Consider the following 16,377-nt stretch of genomic DNA (forward strand, 5'->3'; position numbering starts at 1 on the left):
CGTATAATCAATTATTATTTTTATTTTATTTATTTATTGATTATGGATTAATTTGACAGAATAAAGCATAGAAAAAAATTTATGGATTACAGAAAATTGCCATAACACCGGAAGAGGAAATCCGTGTGTCACACTCAAAATAGTCCCTTGTGTTGCATGCTTGTCAAACCAAAGCGGTACTTAAATGATAACTTAGTCAGCAAAACATTTTTTTTTAAATCAGATGTCTGTGTACACGGGGAATAGGTGAATTAGCGAACATGTCGGACACCGGACAGGAGTGGCAGGTGGCCCGGCGAAGAAAAGGTGCAGCGCGGAAGTCAAAGTCGCTTCAGGTGTCTGCAGCTCCAGCATGCTGCCAGGAGCAGCTGGATATCGGGAAAACTGTTAAACGGATCAGAGACACAGTGTAAGAAATCCAATCCAATTACAGTCCAGCCCCAGCTCCTTAAATATAATACATATTTCAGGTGAACACACATGTTTGTGCACAAACCCCAGACGGTCCATTAACTCTTATGCGCTCCCTCTGTAGGTCTGAGCTAAGATGTGAGGACTTTTGGCAAAAATGGAAAGGTGAGTATGCTGGACCAGTGGAGTTATCGCCAAACATTTTGTTTGTTTGTGTCAGCTTGCAGCTTGATGAACATTTCAGAATGATTCTGCAGAGCAGCTGCTGATGGCAGGATCAGCCTCACTCTCAAAACACCCAGAGAATGAGGACACAGAGGATCCCGCTGACCAGCTGGAGAAGGGCAGAGAAGGGAGACTGTGTCAACAGCTGGAGTGTGTGTGTTATGGCCTTGGCTCCTTTTCCTCCTGCGCCTCGGCTCGCTACCAGCTGGCCATGTTGCTGCTGTTGCTGGATGCAGGACAGGTCAGAGATGGGTTTCATCAGTGAAATAACAAACCCTCACATGTGGCGCTGTTGATCCTAAACTGTTTCTCACTGCTCCTCTCCCTTTAGATTCCACTGAAGGACTGCTCTGTTTATGACCCTGCGTTCTCCATTGGAGAGAGGGATGCTTTGAGAGAACTGGGTCTGACTGTACTCACTGAAAATGAGGTCAGTTTATCACTTGTGTTTAGAAATGAACCATTGAACAAGCGGACTGATCCAGTGTTGTTGGATGTTTTATCCCATTTAACACAGATTACAGCTAAATTGCCAGCCATTTTGCCAATTGTACCAGATGAGCATGAGAGTTCATCACTGACTGAGTTTGACAAAAAAAAAAAAAAAATCACTCTCCATCTATGCCCAGAGCTTTCTACAGCATGATCCTCTGGTCTTCCTCAGCAGAATTTATTCTGTTGTTTTGGAGACAACTTCAATGTCATCACTTGACCTAAGTATGGAATTTGGTCACATGACAACAAGTGGCTTTAATCAACGCTCTTGACAGACAACATCAGCTGTCTGTGAGCACTAGATCATGGAGGGTCATCGACCAGGAGTTAATGGAGTGGTCAGAGGAAGATCAAGGGCATTTACATGCAATGACAGAGAGCATATTTGAACAGAGACAAGGATTATGACCCTCCCACCCTCCTACACACACACACACACATCCTGATCCTTGAAAGCTCTAGAAAATGCTAATATGTTAAGCTTTCCTCAAGATTTTTTTTATCAGACTTTTCATTGTTTTGTTTTTTTTTCATAGGCTACTTTCTAATGTCTAGGCAGCCACTGGTTTCCATTCATTTCAGATCTTTGTGACAGTTAACTTACAGGGACTAGAAAAGCAGTGAACCCACTGTCTTTTTTCTGTATTTGTGTTCTTGTTGTGTGTGGTATCTGAGCTACTGTTTGGTGGCAGATTTTTAAAACTCAAGTGTCACAGTTTCTTGATGGCAAGTAAATGCAAATAATGAATTAACATAAAATAATTATAGAACATTGACAAAACATAAGATGACTTATTTCAAATTTGAGGTCTCTTGCAAGTTGACTTTCAAAGCTCACTCACTGTTCTGTATTGTGCAGGAAGGGAAGCGTCTGGCAACTAAGCCCACTCTCTTTTACATGATGCATTGTGGGAAAGCCCTGTACAACAACCTCCTGTGGAAGAACTGGAGCACACGATGTCTTCCTCTGATGCTAATCATTGGAAACAGCTTCAGTGGCATAAGGGACAGGTTTGTACAAGGCGTGAATGAGGGAGATGACCTTTAAGAAGCTGAAGGAGAGATGAGGTGACGTTTGTTATCTGTTGCCCCAACAGGACGATCGAGAGAGAGTTCAAGCGAGACTACAGCTACCTTTGTCAGGCTGTGGATGTGTGCGCGGAGACACAGCTGCCTTGTCCATCCCGGTTCACTGACGTCTTCAGTGACACAGCAGTCGTCACCTTTCCTACCAGCAGCCTTAACAGACTCCCCCAATCCACCTGGGCAGAGCCACCTGAACCACAGTACCAAAACTGCCCTGATTTGGAGATTATACTAAGTAAAACACAGAGCTGAGACTGGCGATCAGGAGATGGATAATACTGGACATTTTTTTACTGATGCTATTGATGTAACCACTTTTTAATTAAATGAACCATGCTCCAAATTGAGGGTTGACTCTTGCACAACTGAGCCACTATCCCACTTGATGAGAGAGGAAAAGATCATGTAGACCATCTTGGATTATTTACTTCAAGCTGGCTGTCAGGCAGCAATAAATAATTACTTTCACAGAAATATGAAGACATGTGAAGCATTTATGTGTCTGGTGTTTTAACGGTCATACTGGTGTTTTACCAGGTTCAATCCCATTTACCGTCTATTGCATATCCAATACAGACGGCCATTTTTAATACATTTTTTCCAGTCAGGACAATATGAAAATAAAGGCTTATAGGCTTGAAATTTGTGTTAGTTAAATGATACAGCGTAGGTAATAACATCACTGAAAACATTTACTCTGCATTGTTTTGTTTTTTTAATACATATTTATGTGCTAAGTTCCAAAATCCAAGTTTTAAGATTTAGCAACAGAAAAAAATACTTTTTAGATGCAGAAAGTTGCCAGATTAACAATATACTCTTCAGATCTAGTCCTGAATGTTGTTCAGTAGATTAAAGTGATGCAAGGACGACTTTCATTAGGAAAGTCCTTGCAACAATAATGTGACTTTGATCAAAAATAATAAATCAAACATATTGTTTGTAAATATGATTTAATATGTCAAACAGATTTCAGGATCTTCAGATCTTATTTACATGAATGGAAATCTATGTAAGGCTGGAACACAGAAAAACACTATGATATGTTTTGTAAAGTGACTGATGGTAATTCACCCAAAATTTGCAGTGCCAGTAAAAGTTAAAAACACTGATATAGTCCATCACATTTATATTATGTTTCAACAGAAAGCACACAGATTGTTTGTTTTGTCAAACTGGTTGTTTTTGTTGATGGCATCTTTAACTTCAACTTTATGACAACTTACAAACAGTACAATTTTATAGCGTGTTTGATATTCCAAACACACAAAATCTACCTTCTTTTTACAACTTTGACAGAAAAATGTCTTCATGATTTCCTCTTATTTAGTTAGAATTGCTGTTTGTTTACGTCTGAGTCATGATTTGGTGATTAACAGATTCATTTCTTACGTGTGTGTATTGTCTTCAGTTGTGTATGTGCCATAAACGAGATTGCTCTTATAGAGGAGAGGGCACATGTTGAATACACCAGAGTAAAAAGTTTATTTCTGAAAAAAAATAATAACACTCAGCAGTACAGCCCTCTCCCCGCATCAATAATAACCTCACCACCACAAAGTAATACTCATCCTCTCACTCTCTATTGCCTTATTCTTTGCTTCATGTTCACTGGTTCAAATTACATCTGGGATCCTGGGAGAGTTTTATCTTGCAGCAGTGACTTTGGAAAAAACGTGACTACAACACTGTTTTCTTACGTATGTGTTCACTCTTCAGCTACTCCATTGGCTCTGACATCATCTGCTACTCCATTTACTCCATTAATCGCTTTCGAAACAACAACATCTGCCCAGGTCCCTTTACTCTTAAGGACTGATGGGCTAGCAGTGATGTCCCCTGCTCCATTTATTTCACCATCTTTCCCATCTGACTTCATCTCCTCACATGTTGCATCACATTTCATCTCCCCGTTGGCTGTGCTGCTCTTTACTCCATTTTGCGCACTGGTCTCAGTTTCATCTCCTGCAGCTCTGACCTCTGACTCCCCATTCGCTGTCTTGACCTCAGCTGCTCTGTCACTGTCCTCACTGTCCCCTCCATCTACACCTGTTTTCGCCTCATGCTGGTTTTGATCAGCTGGCTCCACCAAATGACCATTAGCTGAAACTACAGCAGGACTCTCCACTGACACCTCCTCCACTGGCTGTTCCTGTTGGCTCTCTTTGTTATTCTCCACTGCTGGGCTTCCTCCATCCCCAGCTTCCTTCCCGCATCCTGTTTCTTGACTTGAGCTTTTCTCTCCTACACTCACAGCCTCTGAGGCGAGGGGCTCAGAGGCTGTGAACTGTGGTAGTTTGAGTCCCAGTTCTTTTGCCGCTGCTACCTTTCGTTCCAGGTGTTTCTGTTTATACTCCTGGAACCTGTCACTATGAAAACACAATAAATTCATGAGTGGTTTTGTGACTAGCAAAAAATGATTAAAAGCACTAAAGCATCTGGGGCAAATTGTACGTGAAAAGCAGATTTTGCATCAATAAATGCCTTAAAAATCTGATTTCATTCACTGTTTGCTTTTTTTGTTCATTTCTAGCAGAGAGGAATAAAAGGAAGACAAAGAGCAGAACCTAACATTGGCTGCTTTTGCTCATTATAAATATACCAGTAATTGTGTATTTGTTGGCTGATAAGATGTTACAATCAAGAATTGCCAAAATAAGCTTGAAACAGTATCACTATTACTTTACCAGAGAGTACTGGTTTATTTCTCAAAAGAAAAATGTTTGAATCAGCACATATCTTGGTCACAATTCTAAAAAAAATTAATTTAAGGGACCCTTAACAAGAACATTATTATTTTTTTATATAATATATGTGTTAGATATCAGCCAATACATTAATATTTGATTTTTAAAGATTTTGACATCAGTACCAGCTTCATTTACCTTTGTGTGATCTTCCTGATTCCTGTCACCAGAACCATCTGCTCCAAAATGGTTTCAGTTGTGGGAGTCAGACACTAAAGTTGTAGAGGACAGTGAGGTAAACAAACATTTCCCAATTTCTTCTGCTTAAGATTCAACGATGTTTCAGAGGTCACAGAGACAACCTGAGCTCCTGGACGTACCTCCACCGTTTGCTCCGTGCAGTCAGCTCCTGCCTGTCTGAGGGAGCGCTCCACCTGCACTGCTTGCTTGGTAATGGTGCACAAAAACTCTTTGCTGCATCGTGTCTGAGGGTGATCCTCTCCAAACTGAGAAAGAAAATAGCCATATGATAAAACGCACACAACACACACAACCTCTCTCCACTTTTCTTGCTCTCTCAAACAAAAATATACCGACCAAGGAGGTAAATGCAGTGAGGGCTTCTTTCTCATGGGTCATAGCACTTCGGTAGTCACCTCTACTGCACATCCACTGGGCCAACAGGTGGTGACTGCACAGATGAGAAACCAGGGAGAGAAACGGAGATGATGTTGGAAAACGAGACAAAACGCTGCGGATCTTCACAACAAAATGTCAGTGCAAGTTGCAAATGACAACTTACGTGAGAGCAGTATGCAAGTCTGTGGGGCCGAAGAAGGAAGTGTTAAGTCTTAGGGCATTCTTTAGGTACTGCCCTGTCTGATCTCCTGTCAGCACCAACCCAAGGCAGCTCTGTGAGCAAACAGGAAGAGGACTGTCTTTTTTTTTTTTTAAGAAGTGGATGTAATGTACTTGTTGCTTGTTGTATTATATAGTGAAACGGTTTTGTTTGAAGCTTGGAGTGAATAGCAGTAGAGGCTGAAGTGATTATCATTAAGGTGTTGCAACCTACATCCAGTGTTGCAGTGTAGGGGTGGTCTTCTCCGTGGACTGTCAGCATGAGTAGACGAGCTCTGAGGAGACACTTCTGAGCCAGGGCGGTCTCCCCTCCAGCAAACATATACAAACCCAAGAGGGTCTAAAAGCAAAACATAACAATTATATGATGATAATCACAATGCAACCACATGGTAAAGTTCATACTCTACGTCAAATGTGCAGCTATACTCACATATTGCTGGATAGTGTTGGGGTGGTCAAAGCCAAACACCCTTTCACTGATGACCACTGCTTTCAGCTGGATACTGCGAGCCTGGGGAACAGAGGAAGTCACGGTGATGAGAGGAAAATAATAACCAGCTTCATATACATTAAAAATAGAATCCATTTAATACATCCTGAAATGAATGAAGACACTTTAACCATTTCCAGAGTGTTAGAGCTCACTCTGACTTACAAAATAGCAGTGGTGAAAAATTTAAATGTCCCATATTGTATAAAGTTTTACATGTATTTTTTGATTATTATTATTACTGTGGAAATATCAAAGCACTGAGTCCTTGGAGAAACACACAAGACCCATATTCAGAAACTGTGTCTTAAAATGAGCGATCATGACTTTGTAACTTTGTGATGTGTCACAACTATACAGTCACTGCCCTCAGGGTTAGGGTTAGGGTTACCAACCTTTTCAGTTTCCAACCTTGCAGGATCTTAGGGTCTCTTTTTAGAGTGTTTGAATATCATCTATAGTGTTATTTTATTCAATTGACTATTGATACTCTCATGTAGTGGAAGCTTCGAGCAATAACTGAACCAATTGTCTCTCAAACTGAACATTTTACTTGCCAGTATGCTGCATCACTGTAGGTAACAACAAAATCTGGACAGGTTACCTCCCTGCACTTCAAAATAAAAGCATTTCCTGTCAACACCATACATACTAATACTGAATCATTACCACTAGTAGGTTACACAATTCTTACATATTTACTATAAAAGTATAGTATATCTATCATTTCTTCTATAGATTAATTCAAACAAGGAATCGTCAACCACATTATTTACCATTAGTTACTTTGAACTAAACAATCTACAACAATACAGTGACACATACGTAGCATTTTAATGTTGCTGAGGTATGGCGGATTTTAACTCATTTATATGTGTATGTATACAGAAAGTACTGGATAGAGTAATAACTGCATCATATTTTACATACCGATCATTTGTTTTGTATGAAAAATCTGAATCTGCAAAGTAGCAGGAAATGGGAATACTCAAGTGAAGTACCTCATACAGTAACCGTAGAGTAATGGAGTAAATGTTCTTCATTACCTTCCACCACTGCAAAATAATTATGTTTTTACCAATAGCAGCATAGCTGCAAAGACATGTGGCACAATAAGCCCACCTCTGCTGACTTTCCCTGCAGGAAGGCCACCCTGGCCAGCAGGCTGTGGCAATAACAGGCCTCAGAGTGCAGGTCATCACACACCCTACCAAACAAATAGGCTGCTTCTTTGAGCTGCTCATGGGCCTGATCAAGCAGACCTGCAGTTGGGAAACACACAATAAGAATTGAGTTTTCATTTAGATTCAGTTCAAAAACATGCATGGACCATAAAGATTAAAGTCCAGTTTTATTGACCCACCTTTCTGAATGGAGATCTGTGCAGCACGGTATGCTTTTGAAGCATCGACAGTTGGCATGTGAATGTGTTTGACAACAGGGAAGATGTTGAGGATGTCGTCTGGACCAATGGGAGCTTTATTTAGGTTGTCAAGGAGGTAGTCCCTCAGTCTCAGCTGGTGTAGACACAAAATTGACAAACAGATTTTCTCCTTTTAGTATGCAGTTTCTCTTCTCAAGTTTTTATCTGGCAGCTAATTTAAAAATGGCAACTGTATTATAAAACATTACAATTATGTATGTGTTTTGGTTGATTTAGCAAGTAATTTTAACAGAGTGATAACATACTGAATCTATATTTCAGATGTCTGTTACCTGTACTCCGGTCTTTAAACAGAACTCTCTGAGCAGAGAGAGTTTCTGAAGGCCATAGTGCTCTACAAGATAGTTTGGACCAGAGCTGCCACAGAGAAAAATGACAGTTATTGTACAATTGACACTGAGCCTTTGTACTAACAAACCTGAAGTGAGAATAAACAAAAGGCAGGGGCCTCACCCGAGGCTGTCAGAGACGTTGTATGTCTCAGCAGCATCCTGGCAGACCAGGTTCCACAGCTCAGCCCCTGTGAGCGTGCTCCAGGGCGTGCTTTCAGAGGCCCCAGCCCCTCGGCCACGCCGCCTTGACTTCTTCTTCGTCTCCTCTCCCACAGGAGAGGGCGTGAAGTGGGGAACCAATAGGCAGCAGAGGAAGTGACTGACAGCTGCAGAGAGGCTGGGCACATCCACACCCTGCAAAGACATGGCCAGAGGCTGCAGCTCATTCCTTCTGGAGCATGTGGACTAACACCTGCTGCTATTTCACCTCCCAACTTTAAAGTGTGCAAACATAAGAATACTCATGAAAGAAATCTGTAAAGTACCTGGAGGAAACTGTTGAACACTCTTCTTGTTGAGCGGATAAAAATGTCACCTATGACCGTTCTCTGTTTAACACCGAAAGAAGGAAAAGAGGAAGCACAGTTAGGAGAGTGGTTACATCATGAAGTATAAGGTTGGCTATTTTGTAAAAAAAAAAAAAAAAACACACCATTATATGCCTCAGGTGCTCCTTGTGTTCTGACTTGCTGATGGCCTTGATCACATGGCCCAGATACCGGAGGTTGATGCCTCGCTGGTGTAGTGCCTGCTTTAGAGAAGCTCCATCCATTGGTGGCTCATAGCTTTGTAGGCAATACTCCACCTGCAAACATGTACATACATACGTACATATGGTAAACTTGTTTCATTTTCACACAAGATGTGTCTATTAAAGCATGTCAACTGTGGATCCACTTACAAAAGCTGGTATCTGGTGTGTGATGATGAAAGCTGCAGCTTCCCTTTGTAACCTCTCCTGCAGGTTTGCCGACGCACTTTCACCGGGAGGGAAGGATACTCCTAAACGAAGGGCACAAGAAGCATGTGATATTGTGTTCTAGCAAAAGATTCAACTATGTGTAATGTACGGTGTGTAGTTTCTCTGAATACCTGGAGAAAAGATGTTTGGGTTAAAGCGCATCTCAAAGATGATGTCACTAACCGAGCCCACGTCTTTACAAGCAGCTCGTACTGCATTAGTGGCTCGTGAGTCACCTGCAAGAATAAAAACATTTGTCAGGTATAAAATCCCCAGAGTACTGTAGGTATTAACTATAAGTTTGGCTGCTGTTCCATTAGATCTATTAAAGCACTTCTTACAAGCTGTTGCACATTCTTCAAAGCCTCCGTTCTCGTCCAATGTCTCCCTGACACGCTGAGTGAACTGACAGTGTCTAAAAGAAAAAACAAAACTTCAACTTTGTAAAAGAAACTTAAAAAGTGGAGATTAAAAGTGTTTTATTTCATGTAGAACTCACTTGTGCTGAATGAAAGCCTGCACCAGCTCTGGCCTCAGTCTACAGAGGCTGTGAGGAAAGCTCTTTGGAAGCCCAGTGTCTGTGTGATAATTCTCTGGCCAACCTTCTTTTACACAACCCTTCTTCTCCTCATCCTCTTCACAGGTTTCTTTCCTCTCCTCCTCTCCAGTGATTGTCTGACTTTCTGTCTCCGCCTCTGGACAGAAGTTGGCATCAGCTGGGAAGCTCCTGAACACATCCAATATGTAGAACCTCCCATCAGCTCCCAACAGTCCCTGGGCATCCACTGAGGTGAACAGTGGTACCTGGTGACTGTTTTGGACCATAACAACATGTCTCTGGAGAGAAAGGGATTTGGCAGCATGAGCCAAGAGCGCTAGTAGCCGTCTGCGCTGAGGGGACTCTTGGGGTCCTGCATTTACACCGTACAGCAAACCTCTGAAGTGCAGAAGGAGAAAGATCTTAGCAGAAAAAAACACAAAAATGTCAATCGCAGTTTGTTGTTTCACTCCACAGCATGTACCTTGAGGCAGGAGTGGTTTCCTGGTCCTGTTCAGAGCCCTCCAAGCCAGGGGCCAAACCCTGGGCAGAAAGACGTACACCTCTATAGTCTACAACAGCTGTAGGCAGTGTGTGCAGCCCCTCCAGCCCCTCTAGGTCACTGTAGGCTTGTACTCCTTTAAGCTCCAGCCTCTGAGCTGCCCTGCAAGAACAAGATGAGGAAACATTTACATTTTTTATTTCTTTATTTTATTTTTTTTTTACAATCCTCTTATCAGACACAGCATGGGTCCACAGTGTACTTTGTCAAACCTTCACATATATAATCAAGAGCAAATGACTTTACAGCTGTAATATCTCGTCTTTTTTTGTGGTTAGCTCTTACCTGCGACCCCTTTCCCCACCAAACACTGCACTTGCTGCCCCCTGGCTCATGAACAGGCCACCCCACAGGAAAGCTGGGTCCTCTGGGTTTCCATTTACTGGCTCCACAAAGCCATCTACAACAGTCTCTGCACCCTGCATGACAGCCCTCACAAATGCACTGTTTACCTGAGAGAAAACAGGTATAAATGAAGGTGAGAGGAGGAGAAAGTGAGTGAAGAAATAAAAGAAAACAGGTGATGAATGCAATCCCAAACTGTCCTGCTGCTGTTTTGGGCTAGATTACAGTGTCCGTGGTTACCTGGATCAGAGCTCTGTCTCTTTGCAGCCTCTCCTCCAGACTGCCGTGGGGAAGATCTCTGGCTGCTTGCAACTCCTCATTCCAGTCTGGAGTCTACTCATAAACCACGCACAAACACAATTGTGCATATAATTACTCTCAATATCACTTCCAGCAGCACAATACTGTCAGTTAATACCAACAAACACTTGTCTTCTGTTGTAAATAACCTGTCTAGCTGCGTGTTCATCCATTCCCAGTCTGCTGAAGGTGTTTTTGTGAGTGCGAGAGGCACAGGTGGGCCCGAGCCAGCACAGCGTGTGGTAAGGAGTGGGCATCATCTCTACTGGTGGTAACTGAGGCCTAGAGGAAGAAAGACAGCAGGCTGCATTACCCTAAATCCCCTTCACTTACAATCCTTTTTAATATAACATTTAATAACATAATATATAATATATTATAATAACAACATTGTTTTGGTTTTTTGACTTATAATCATTTTAATCATTTGGAATTTACACCTTATCAAACCCCACTGTTCCAATTCTGGCTAGATACTGTCGTATTTCTGCTTCCTTTATGCCACCATTGTACAAGTGTTACCTGTTTTTGAGTGTAGTAAAAGTTTGTTTGAAGGCAGGGCTGAGGTGGCAGAGCAGGTCAGTTAAACAGTGACAGACTGGAGAAGACTGTGCTGGACGAGGATCAAACACATCTTCTGTAGACCTGAGATAAAGAAAAGGAAACAGAAACAAACTCATAATTAAATTGAAACAAGTTTAGTTTTGTCATTTATTTATACATAAGTGTCAAAGCATTTTACTAGGGCAGAAAAGAATATTGGATAAAAGGTTTTTCTGTTATAATTAGCTGCAGTCATCAGAACAGAAAAAAGTTTAATTTAATCACAATTTTCTTTACCTGTTAAGGAAGAAACCTTTTGGACAAGATGTGATGTCACACCGTCGTCCCTCCATTGTCACCACAGAGATGTATAGGAAGTCTCCCTGCAGCTTCCTGTGTCCTGGAGGTGGGTTCCAGCAGCTGAGACAAAGATCCCGCAGGTAACTGGGGGCCTAATTAAACAAATACAAATAAAGATAAAGATAAAGATAAAAATCTTTATTATTCCTTAGGGAAATTCAAATTGTCCAGTAGCTTATTCAGGTATTTTGTTAAGATTTGAGTCTGTATATGTGTGATTGGGTGAACTAGCCCAGTGTTCAAACAGATTCCAGGTCTTCACATTGCGTACCTCTGGCTGGGAGCTATGTGGTAGGAGAGCCATGAGTGGTCTTTCTGAGGAACCAGGGAGGAGGTACTCAGGAGGAGCTCCATCCTGGTTGGTTGATTCTGTTTTTGTGTTGCTAAGAGAGCGTTTCATGCTCTTTCCATTCGGTAAGCTGGAGTCTGCACCAGTGGCAAAAACAGATTATCTGTTAGTTACATGTTACTTAGTGGCTTTGCGTTCTTGCTCTTGTGTAAGTGCACAATGTGTGTGTGTACCTGGTGTTTGTGTATGTGTGAGTGTCTCCAGCAGGCTTGGTGAGCGTCCTTCTCTCAGTGCATCCTGTGGTCCAGATGCTCTCAGCAGCTCCAGGACACGAGCCAGATGGAGTCTGGCTGAGCTGGCTGTGTAGGGTTCTGGAAAGTAATGCGCTTGTTAACACATAATTTTGACTGACCTTCTTGATGAAACTGACAGCAATTTGGCAAAGGTCTGATGAACTTTTGGAATTTTTTTTTAGAACATCGAGAATTAATCAATCAGTGACGCATATTCCCAAAACACAAATCTGCCAGGATATGTACTGCAGGTAAAAAAATAAATGAGCTACGTGAGAGTTTGTTTCAGTATTTCAACAGCCAGAAGGTGAGATTCAGACTAATTGGCTGGCACACAGTTGTAATCTCTGCATCTATAAATCTCTGCAGCCATAAACCTTGTTATGGTGACACAGAAAAGGTGACTCAGCTATTTACATGGAGCTGAGAGAGACTTAAGTGTGTGTGAAAGGGAAAGGGTGTGATGAAAATATAGATAGGATTATTCTTACAGAAATCCTTTTAACTGAAATATAATTGTACTACAGTGCAAATAAGTTGTGTTCTCACTATAACGCAGAAGAAAGTCAGGAGTTCAAATGACTGGAAAAATTATGAAATTTAAAAAATAATTCATGGCACAAAATCCTATTTGTCGTGATTTGACTTAACTGGCTCTCAAAAAAAGTGCACAAAAAAAAGGAAAAGAGTGCACAAAAAAGAGCTACCTTCCACCAGGCGAATGATGGCTCCTGGTTTAAGGCCCTTGAGGCTTTGCAGTTCTGCCAGAGGATCCAGAGTCGTTCCAGCTAATGCCAGTGAAAGGTTGGAGCGAGGACACACCTCATCCCTCGAATACAGGGCCATCACTGCATCTTGGACGAGCCAAAATCCATGGACCTACAGGGATGCATGGTTTAACACACCGAGTAATACCCACATATAATCCTGCCTATTGGATGAAAATTCAGATATCTACTGTATGAGGATAGTCACACAGCCATACACAGAAAGATATGGATAAGAAACACAGAGTATTTCAGGCAGTACATTGAATATTCACAATGACAGAAGCTGCAGTATTGTCTATATTATACTATATAAGAAAAATTGATCCTGTAAGCTCTTTACATCATCCTGGACACAAATAGAAGAACATATGAATAAAGCGTATGTACATATGTAAACAAACAAACATAGGCGTCAGCTGTGCACTTTCATAAATTAAAGATACAACACAAGATAAAGAATTGAGTTGTTATAAATATGTATGCTCAGCTATCTTTGCTGGTTTCCATCATTTCGTAATCAGTTGTGAAATCCTCTTACACTTAAAAAAAAAAAAAATAGACAGGGAACAATGTCTGATGGGAAATATCGGCCCAGTGTTGTACCTGCAGCTCAAATGGCTCTACTCCTGCTCCCTGGATCTTCACAGGGAATGATGTGTCGTCTTCTTGTTTAATACCAACAGCATTCTTTCCACCAGCCACACCGATTACATCTGTTTGAAGGGGAAGTAAGAGAAACAAAACTAAATGAGGATAATCACAGAGCCCTCCAACGGACAAGCAAATAATTTGGGTTGCTTTCCTGCTTTCCACTCATAACATGCCGGGATAGTTTCCAGCTCACTCTGAAAGGACTGACGCTGTGATAGAAGAATGGATGAATAACTGAATGAATGAATGAATGAATGAATGAATTATAATTATGACTCATTATGTTCAAATCTGTTCTTGTTGCAGAATCTTCTAACATGATGACGCGCTGGACTGAGGAGTCTGTGTGTGAGAGTGCCTGGGGGTGAGAGTGAATTTCTGCAAAGAAAGAAATTTCTTTCATGTCAAAGAAAGGGAAAGTGGGGTGTGTCTACCTTTTTTACATACTCACTGGCAGAACTCAAGGCAGGGAGAGCAGGACCCAGCGTGTTCCTCAACCTGCAGTGTGACTAAACCTGTTGAATTTGCCTACTGGCCCTCATGTCATCTCAGAGTAAAAAGGTCAACCACACCCAGCACTGGCATGTTTAGACAGCAGAATGCTACAGCACATAAACTAACAACCGTATAACTTGACAGTAGAGTGTGTGTGCTTGCATGGAACCATGCACCTAATGTATATATAACACCTCTGACATGTACACAGCAAAGCAGAAAATCCACTTGGCACTCATCTCCGAAGACTGTAGTTCATTCCACAGTAAATCCCCAGTTCTTGCTGTCAATCTGGGACCACTTTACCACTGGAAAGCACCCAAAAAATAGCTTCTCTGTTTGTGATTGGCTAGAAGAATGCCCCTCCTTGCTGTAAGCTTGGAGCCATCAGCCTCTTTCCTATTCGAGCTACTGTAGTAGTGCTACAGAAAACACCACTGTTTTCAGCCCTCATAATGAATTCCTCGAAATGACAATGTATAATTTTTGGGGGTGTGGTGTGTGCGCGCGTGTGTGTGTGTGGGGTGGGGGGTGGGGGGTGGAGGGGGGTACCTTACCTTAATTCAATCTTTCTGTCTTGTAGAGGGGGAGTGGCAGAGGTTAAAGGTTGAGAAGCCCAATTTAGAGTTTGGCAAAAAGTGAAGCAATTACAAGGCAGGCAAAGGTGGTTGGAACTTAAATGATACATGTAAGATTTTCTAGGGATCTTTCTGCTATGATATTGACTCTGTCTGTGCGAAGAGGTTTACCATCAAGTTAAAAGTGTGGAGCACGATCTCCAAGTGCTGAAAAAGTTGGTGAAAGCAGCGAATAGCACAGGCCAAGTTCAGAGCAGCAGTGCAGTGCTAAATCTCCCACCCTCCTCACATTCTGCAGCGAGGGAGGCACCAGACAGAAAAAGAAGGAAGAGGAAAGAGCAAAAAAAGGCAGACAGAGCGAGAGGAGCAGAGAAGGAAAACACATCGCAGGGATTTCTCACCAGTTTTGGCCTGATTTCTTCCTCCTCCTCTCCTCATTTTGTCCTTCATGGCTGCGTGTTGAAGTTCTTTTTTTTTTTTTTTCTTGAGCTGTCCTCTTGTGTTTTCACTTCTCTGTTCTGGAAGTTGCTCCCTCCTCAGCGTCTTGCTTCAAAGTGCTGGAAGAGTGCACAAACTGAGAGAGAGTGGAAATGTGCAGCTGGAATGTTTGTGAGTTCAGCCGAGTGAAAGTAAATGACTGTTCAGGATTGTGACTCCTGCCCCTTTCTACAAGGCAAACTCAGCTTATCTGTTCTCCCTGTGTGAACAGGCCACACCCTCTTATTGCTCCACACAGACTCATTACTCCCTGCATGTGTCTCACACTTTGTTGGACTGGGTGTGTCTATGTGTTGTAGCTCAACTCATTCTTCCCTTGCTTGGCATGTTTCACTCCTCCCTCCTCCCTCCTCTCTCTCTCTCTCTCTACCTCTCTCCATAAAGGCTGGAGGAGAGGTAACAATGAAGCACACAGTGTGTTTGGTAGTGACTTGATCAACCACTCTGCGTCCGACATTAAGCATTTCATGCTACAAATGTCGTGGTTCATTAGTTTATCCGTGTACACATGTTTAATGGTAAAAACAGAGACATAATCCAAGGTCAAGGGGACCCTAATGGGTGTATTCTCTATGTTACCCTAATGACAGTAAAGTCACATCTAGCTGAAAATACAACCATGAGACAAATGGGTGTGCCTGCTTCTCATGATGTGATTGATCCCCCATTGTTAAAAGGATTACACCCACTGTGTTCACATTTTACACATACCTGGGCAGATTTCTGGGTTAGGCTGAACAGGTGAATGTCATGAAATTAACCTGAGGCTTTTACAAAAGGGTTGTAAAACATAGCATTCCAACTTGCACCTGCAGCATGTTACAGCCTGGTTTAAACAGCCTCTCAGCTGAAACTATATATGTGCTCATGAATATTCATCTAATTTTTTTATGTCTGTAACTATAATAAATAACTCACACAACGTCGTATGAGTAAGCGACGATATGTAACGGAATGTGTGTCGAACATTAATACACAGCAATTATCAACTAAATATGTTATGTTTCCCCTCATTAATACGTCTGCAAAATCAATTACAAATTCATGACGTCAGGTCAATATTTGGGGGATGTGGCCTGGTGACGCTGTGGTGTTTCGTGTTGCCTTAGAGTGCTCCTCGTAAATTTAAGATTTCATCCATAAAGTTCCGCTCTTTTGCACCA

At 41.9% G+C, this 16,377-nt stretch overlaps 2 protein-coding genes across 2 annotated transcripts; one reads left to right on the top strand and one right to left on the bottom strand.

Annotated features, from left to right (window-relative positions):
- The first annotated feature begins 112 nt into the window (after window positions 1–112).
- srrd (SRR1 domain containing) lies at window positions 113–4,714 on the top strand. Its single transcript, XM_071482806.1, has 6 exons — window positions 113–409; window positions 536–576; window positions 669–877; window positions 968–1,066; window positions 1,991–2,142; window positions 2,229–4,714. Exons 1-6 carry the CDS (start codon window positions 261–263, stop codon window positions 2,467–2,469), a joined length of 891 nt encoding a protein of 296 aa, XP_071338907.1. The 5' UTR covers window positions 113–260; the 3' UTR covers window positions 2,470–4,714.
- On the bottom strand, window positions 3,679–15,386 carry LOC139624041 (clustered mitochondria protein homolog). Its single transcript, XM_071482803.1, has 28 exons — window positions 15,118–15,386; window positions 13,596–13,705; window positions 12,930–13,101; window positions 12,163–12,300; window positions 11,912–12,066; window positions 11,578–11,732; window positions 11,260–11,382; window positions 10,887–11,019; window positions 10,678–10,770; window positions 10,378–10,544; window positions 10,015–10,194; window positions 9,492–9,929; window positions 9,334–9,407; window positions 9,124–9,228; window positions 8,933–9,033; window positions 8,684–8,836; window positions 8,517–8,579; window positions 8,153–8,385; window positions 7,972–8,056; window positions 7,619–7,772; window positions 7,378–7,517; window positions 6,196–6,276; window positions 5,977–6,102; window positions 5,707–5,816; window positions 5,502–5,595; window positions 5,285–5,410; window positions 5,103–5,176; window positions 3,679–4,586 (listed from the first exon to the last, which is right to left on the bottom strand). Exons 1-28 carry the CDS (start codon window positions 15,164–15,166, stop codon window positions 3,926–3,928), a joined length of 4,293 nt encoding a protein of 1,430 aa, XP_071338904.1. The 5' UTR covers window positions 15,167–15,386; the 3' UTR covers window positions 3,679–3,925.
- Between the last annotated feature and the right edge of the window lie 991 nt (window positions 15,387–16,377).

This window comes from Trachinotus anak, unplaced genomic scaffold (assembly GCF_046630095.1).
Source record: "Trachinotus anak isolate AG129_WGS33_773 ecotype Australia unplaced genomic scaffold, CSIRO_AGI_Tana_v1 ptg000008l, whole genome shotgun sequence".
NCBI lineage: Eukaryota > Metazoa > Chordata > Actinopteri > Carangiformes > Carangidae > Trachinotus > Trachinotus anak.